Source organism: Sturnus vulgaris, chromosome W (genome assembly GCF_052056855.1).
Source record: "Sturnus vulgaris isolate bStuVul1 chromosome W, bStuVul1.hap1, whole genome shotgun sequence".
In the NCBI taxonomy this organism is placed as follows: domain Eukaryota; kingdom Metazoa; phylum Chordata; class Aves; order Passeriformes; family Sturnidae; genus Sturnus; species Sturnus vulgaris.
Genome location: NC_142282.1, coordinates 45,157,362 through 45,165,006, shown reverse-complemented (window position 1 = coordinate 45,165,006; position 7,645 = coordinate 45,157,362). Strand labels below are relative to the sequence as shown.

At 36.0% G+C, this 7,645-nt stretch overlaps 1 protein-coding gene across 3 annotated transcripts in view; it reads right to left on the bottom strand.

Annotated features, from left to right (window-relative positions):
- Positions 1-2,630: 2,630 nt before the first annotated feature.
- The window catches only part of LOC148220230 (guanine nucleotide-binding protein G(q) subunit alpha), a 250,727-nt gene continuing 245,712 nt past the window's right edge, over positions 2,631-7,645 (bottom strand). For all 3 annotated transcript variants that reach the window (XM_088155628.1, XM_088155629.1, XM_088155630.1), the window contains exon 7: positions 2,631-7,312. In XM_088155628.1, coding sequence (XP_088011754.1) covers positions 7,122-7,312 — 191 coding nt within the window. In that variant the 3' untranslated portion in view covers positions 2,631-7,121. The remainder of the gene's footprint in view (positions 7,313-7,645) is intronic.

The following is a 7,645-nucleotide window of genomic DNA, read 5'->3' as shown; positions in this document are numbered from 1 at the left end:
AGACGAGATGGATGTCCTTGCGGTCTGGTCCAATAGACTCCGGGGTCCTCGTGGTCCCAGCCAATAGATGTGTCTTCTGTGGGGAGATCTCAGAAATCTTCTTCAGAGAGTCACCTTTTATAGTCCTTTTCCAAATCGAGTGGCGTTTGGCCAAGAGGTGGGAAGATTTACGGATTATTGTCAGGGTTGCTCCAAGAAACAGGTATACAGAACCTTCCACTCCAGCTAGTGACTGCTCGAGAGCAGTGTACCATGAAGCACAGCGAGCACCTGCAAACAGTCCCTTGGCAAGCATCCACCTAGACCAGGCCAGAAACTCGTCCAAAGCCGACCAGGCCAGAACTGGGTGGGGGGTCCTCGGGGTCGTAGCCTCTATCCTCACAACAGTCATAAGGCATATGAGGGAAAAATTCCGGATGGACTCTTACACTCTGTTAATAATAAATTTACTTTATACCTTTAAATTTGAACCTGTTTTGCCCTTAGAGTGTTTTTTCTTCCAGTCCTTATCTCAACTCAAGAGCCCTTTGTTAAGTTTTTCCTTCTCCTCTACCCAACTATAGCAGGAGAGAGTAAGCGAACGACTTTCGTGAATGCCTGGTGTTTGGCCAGTGTCAAACCATGACACACACCTATGAACAATTTATCACATAAATACAGTTTCAGCATCTATTTCACATATCTAAATATCACAACTTGCACTTGTATTTTTGTTGATGTTATTTTCACTGAGACATAAAGGTAAAAAAAATCCTTCCTCATTGATCCTTTGCATTCTGGAACAGCAATTCACTGAAGTCCTTACTTAGGAAAATTATTTCCATTCCAAAAATCTTATTTAAACTTGTAGTCACATAATAGAGAACAAAGTCATTTTTGCAAGTGTCCTGGAATTCTGTTTCTTCAGTCATAACAATGTGAGATGCAATGACTGCTGCTCAATATGAGTCAGAATCTTGAAAAGCAATATGTAGGCCTCTTTCTGTTTTTTCTGTCATCACTTAGGCAAACAAAAAGATCAAAGAAACAGTCTGCTTTTGCAGAACTATTGCAATCATGCAAAATGCTTCAGAATTTCACTTAAGAGCCTACAAATTCTGAATGTTTTCTATTAATAAAGACACAGATGGTTATTTTCCCCCATGCTTCTGATTTTCTGTTGTACACAGTCAAAAAAAATCTTTAGTAATAATGTCAAATAACTGTATTCACTGTACTGAATCTTAAATGTTTTGAACTTTCTGACTGTAATAAAGATATTCAGGAAATGTTAATATATGGACGAGGACAGAGCACCTATCATTAAAAAACTAATTATGGGGATAATACATCTATACAATATTGTCTTGGTTTGAAAGACAGGTGTCTGTCAAGAAAGACGGGAATGGAAAATATGACCCACTTCCCTCCAACTTATTACAACTTTGACATTACAGAGCTGTCAGGCAAAGATATGGGAAAAGGAATAACAGTTCTTTACTAGTGTGTATAGATATATGTATAACAAGGCAAACAAACAACAACAGCAGCAATAACAAACAGAAAAAAAACAGAGACCCAACAACAGCCTTCTCTCGGCCGTCAAGCACTTCCCCTTTGGTGTAGTTATGGTCACAACCGGCATGGGCGCCAGTGAGGTTGGGCAGGTGCAATGATTGTCCTTCGGCTGCAGGGGGCACTGTGGCACGAGCTCAGTCACCTTTCTCCACATGGCCAATGGAAGGTGAGCCGGCAGAAGAGAGTAAAGGGGCTTCCTGTTCAAACTCATATGGGCAGTCAATCCCAGTGCCCCTCTGGATGGCGAAATGGACTGTAGCAGGAACCTCAGAAGCAGCAAACTGGAATGGCAGAGGCGGGCACATCCAGGATGACAAAGTGTAGCACAAGCTCCAGGGCCGTGCCGGAAGCTGAGGGGTGGCCAGGTGTCCAGTTAAAATGTAGCAAGAAGCCCCGAAACAGCAGCAAAAACCAGCAGGGCTGGGTGGGGATTGTCTCTCCTGGATAGCTCACCAGTGATGGCTGGTCCCGGGGTTGGGCCGCACAGAGGGGTGCCCCTGGCAGGCTCCCGGCACAGTACACACTGGCTCTGGGCTCCTTAGCAAGCAGAGGAACAAAGAAGTAAGCTGGTAAGCCTAGTCACAGTGCCGAAGGAGAAGAAAAACGGGCAAAAACCACAAAGAAACAGTATCTCTAGTGAGAGGCACTGTGCATTGTGGTCACTGAGACGAATCGCCCCACCAGAAGGAAGCAATCCCTTGCCCCCAACTCTTAGAGGATCCTGTGCTGGCTCTCACCCATTGTGATACTCTCATAGCTGGGGAGGGGGAGTGACCATTTCTGGACACAAAACCCCCAAAAAAATGGATATGGGATAAAAACCATTCCCAAGACAAATATTTGTCATAAGAAATATTTTGGGAGAACAAGCTCAAATATATTTCAGAAAAGCTAAATGTCAAGGAACGAAGAAGATACTATAGTACAAAGCTATGGTGAAAAGTACTGTATTTTTAACCAACACTATTGTTGAGGAGCAGCATTTATGCATTAGTTTTTTAAACAGAAAAACAGAAAACCACATCCTATTTTTGTTCCCCAAACAATACACAATACATGCATTTAAATGACACTTTAGAATAACAAATATTATCTTTATTTTGTTAAACACGGCAAATTTTAAAAATGCATCTAACATCCCTTCCAATATATTGGCAAAAAAACAAAAAAGTATTTTCTGCAGCATGATAAATAAGAAATCCAGCAAGACTTCATCTTAGACCATCTTTTGATAGAAAAACCCCCAACACCACAAAAACAGCAATCTTATTACCAAGAGTAAGATTGATCTGGTTGAATTGCCTTGCATTTTTGACACTACCTTCAACATCAACTTTGCCCAAATGATTCTTCGTTTCCTTTTTTTCCTACAACATAGCTACTGTAAAAACGCTTGAGTGGAAGTTACAGTAAAATCCCTGTAACTAGATAAACAATGACCCTCAATGGATTACTGATTACATGGAAATGTTTGTTTTGACTGACAAATAAAATGGTAAATAAAAGCAAAACCAACAACAAAAAAGAGGAACTATCAGTGGTTCTTTTCAAACCAAAAGACATTGTTTTTCATGATCTCTACTAAACTAGCAAATTGGACAGGGTCATGCAACCTTAGTTGTTTATGTCCTAAGAGGGACTTTATCTGCAAAAGTGTGAATGTCTCAACTATTAATTATCTACAACAACCCATTTTAATTTCCTTACTTGTGACACTCTCCAAAACATATTTAATTTATTGATTTCTTGACTAGAGGTAGGTAATTTGTAGGCCTTGTTAATATACTATGCATACTTCATTAGATTGCTAATGTAATGCAGGATAATCATACGCAGACCTTCAATATCAGAAGCACATAAATTATTTGGGCATTATTTTTCTTTTCCATATGGGTTAACATGTCTCTGTTTTCTCCTATTATTTCATTATTTTGTGCAGAATGCATTACAAGGGAAGGGCCATTAAGTTGAGCAATCTGAAAGTCTTGCATCTCATAACCAAAAGCTCAGAGTCTAGCAATATCGTCATATGCAGCCCTTTTATCACCTTTTAAAGTTTTTACAAATCATGCAGGCAGTTCTGATTGATAACCAGCATAAAGCCTCTTCTCCACTTTCAAACTTTAAAACATGCTTCACAATCATGTGGCAGTATGATTTAAAATTACAGGTTACCTTGAAAATCAAGTCTGAATTATAAAAGTAAACTGCCCTTGTAGCTTCATCATCCTATATATGTAAACAAAGTGGCAGCTAATTAGTGAAAAAGTAAGTTTACGGTTTTTGTAAAACATATTTACAGCTTTCTTGTACACCTAGAATAATTTCCCTATGTTTTCCTTCTCTCCTTTCCCATTTATGACATTCAATGAAACAATGTAATTATGCAAAATTAAAAGGGTTCCTGCCTTATTTTTGCCTTCAGCTTCATGTTAGAGGCACATACTTCTAGACTCAAGCACTATAATGCATAGTGGAAATCACCAATTAAAACAGCAACAGCAATGGGATATATTGCAAATGAGAACATCTGTCATTTAAAAATGAAATGTTTTTGTAAACACTGTCACACTGCAATGCTGTGTTAGATGAATCATGTAAGGCTTGCATTAGCATGCTGACTATACTTTTTCAGAATGTTTAAATGATCTAAACATTGTCACAGGTTCAACTCAATTAAAATATACGAGAAGTAGCCCAGTGGCACACACATTTGAATTTTTCAATTGTAATATATCTATAAAGTGTGAATAACTTTTGGGTTTGTTTTTATACAAAAGTTTTTTACATTAAAACTTAAAAACCCCATACACCCTCCCAATATCCCATAATAAAACAAACCCAAACTTTGATTAGACAACACTGGCTTTTTTTTTGCTTTTTTTTCCCCCCTACAGTTCTATTTATATCACTAAATCCGAGGTGACCAATGTATTCACAGGCTGAAAGAAGGGACATTATCACACACTCCAGAGTCAATGGTTAAAACAGAAGATTTGTTATGTTTATAACTAAGATCAGGGCCAATGTTATAATTATATATATAACAAGAACAGCTGTTCTGATGATACATTTAGAATGTCAGTGTCACTTTTTATAGCGTTCAACTATGTGCTTTAACTTTATTAAATAAATTTTTTAACTCCTTAAAATTTTTAACATTAGCAACTTTTTTGTTAGATCTAAGGTTTCTGTAATTTCTGAATTAATGTTTAACTGATCTGATGGTTTTATTTTATTATATTTTTAGGGAAATAGCATATATCCATTAGTACTTATGTTCAATGGTTTGAAATGTCTCTAATTTCACTTTTCTAAAAAAGGTTATTAGAAAGGTAAAATTAACTGAAGTTGAATCTGCCAAATACAAATTGATATTTAAGAGCTTATATTCTAATCCTAGATATAATGGCATAAATTCTTCTAACAAAAACAGCTTCTACATCTGTATAAAGCCCAGACAAGATTTAAGCATTGTTTTGATTATGAATGTCCTCTGTGTGTCTCCAATTTACTTTTACTCAGAATGTTCAAATGTTTCTATATAACACAACGCTAGTACAATTCTGTACTATGATAAGCTTTTCTGTTGCTTTTTAAATAAAAACAACAAATACCTAGTCAGGAATAAACTGAAAAAAATTTACATTCTTCTCTTAAAAAAGTAAATAAAATAACATTATTTAAAATGTGAATCAGCTATAAGACATATTACACAATTACATAGATACATATCAATACAGCACATTCAATTTGCCAAAATTTAATTAATATAAAGCCAATATGGATGCTGGCATATATATGTATGTACAATGATTATAGCATTCGTAATTGCACTATACCTACAATCAGTTTCCAAATGTAAGGTGTTTTATGAGGAAACAAAAACTAGCAACTATTCTTAATGTTGATTTAGAGTGGGGAGTATTAAGGATGAAAAACATCTCAGTAGTATTTATTGTTAACTTTATTACTCAAGTAATAAGAGATTGTTTTTCCACCTTTCCTTTGCTGTTGAGAGGCAGCAACTTCTGTGCTAAGTGCACCTTATTGCTACTTGGCAATATAAGTAAGTCAATCATGTCTGACCTCAGAGTTCTTTGTAGCTTGCTAGCAATCATGTACCTGGTCAAAAAATACCTTTCAACCCAAGCTGCTCATTGATGGGTTTTTGTTACTAAAAATTTGCATGTTTAAATTTCAAGAGTGATTTGCATTATGACATCTTTCTAATGAACATCAAGAGAGACTATTCTGCATGAAACCTATAAAACATCTGTGAATAGGTTGAGGCAACCTTATCAAGAAAGGTTTCTGAATGTGATCATTGATCAATAATTTCATGCTGTACAAAGGTGCTTGATATTATCAGAGAAAACATTGTATTCAATCTCATGCCATCTCTGTCATAAGGAGAGAATTAAACTGTCTTCTATACACGTTTACTGAGTAGCATATTCACTCAGACTGTTGTTTTTGGCATTAGAAAATGGAACACTTAATAAAAACAGGAACATATGAGTTAAAACCATGTTTATCATTTGTCAGTTGACTCAATCAGGTCAATTCACAACCCATTAGTTTGGCATTTCAATCACTATCTTATGTTTCAAAAGTATTGGTTTCATAAAAAGCCATATTTGGCAAGATTTTATACAACCAAAAAAATTTTTTTACTGTGGAAAAACACTTTTAAAAAGCTCTAACTTAAGAAAAATGCACACAACTGAAAAATAAATCCCTATCCCTCTTTCAGGCTGTAGCCACTGGGGAAAAGGTAGTGTCCATGACATTTCTACTTGTCATGAGTGAATAAAGAAAAGAGAAAATGATGGCACATGGCAATTAAAAAGAGATTCTATGATATTCTATGAATATCTGAAGTTGGTCTATTTCATTACTGTCTTCTATGAATCTTTCTGAACTGTGAAAGTATGTTTAAATTCTAAATCTATACACAATTATTTCTATTTTGCAATTCCCAATATTCTAGTCTCAGAAGTGAAGACAATGAGAACACTAATTTTAAGAATTAAGAAAATCATACTATCAATACTTTTGATCCTTCAGAGAAAGCACATTCTGTAAAATTTGAACGACTGATCAGTTCTGATGATAGTAATTTTCTTGACCAAATCACTCAATAGAAAATATATTATCAAGGAATGCAAGTGGTAAAATGGCCATTGAACTTTTAAAACATAGGGGGGGGAGGAAGAAGGAAGAGAAAGGGTCAAGGAAAGAGGAAACCAGCTTGATTTTGCTTCAATAGCAAAAACCTGTTATCGTTTGTGAGTGTGTGACTGAGAATTTAGAAACTACTGAGTCACAAGATTTTGCCTAAAAAATAAGGAAATATACTGTCAATGTACTTCAGCATCTTTTGGTTTTCCTCCATATAGTTTAAATAAAATCATAATATTAACTAAAAAACTCTGTGAACATTTGCAGAGTGCAGGCCATCAATAAATTAGTATTATGCAACTTGTTTTCACAGATAATCCAGTCCCTCTTGTGCATCTTCAGTCACACAAAGGTGGTCTTGGAGGGCCTCTTAGGCACAGTTAGACCAGGTTGTATTCCTTCAGGTTTAACTGTAGAATCGTGTCCTTGACAGCAGCAAAGACAAAGCGTATATTCTCTGTGTCTGTAGCACAAGTGAAGTGGGAGTAGATAATTTTGTCACTGTCTGGATTCAGGTCTACAAACATCTTCAAGATGAACTCTCGTGCTGCTTGTGCATCCCGTTGTGGTCCTGATAATTAAGAAGAAAAAGTCAGTTTCTCCTAAAGTCAATTCAGTATTTGAGCTTATTTAGGAGGGGCACCTCAAGAGCAGAAAACAGAAGAAAGACTCAGTCAGTTATCCTTGTATAAGAGAGGGAAAATTTTACTAACAAATACTACCATATACTATTTTTTCCCAGTAGGGACCATTAAAAAATAAAAATTTAAGGAAATTCCAGAAGTTAATAATAGAAGAGCTGTTCTTTTTGTGCTATCCTCTTTCTTCCATAAGGTGTTAAAAATGGAGAGATGAACTTGATGACCCCACAAAATGAACAATAGAGGAATTAGTTGCTTCATAC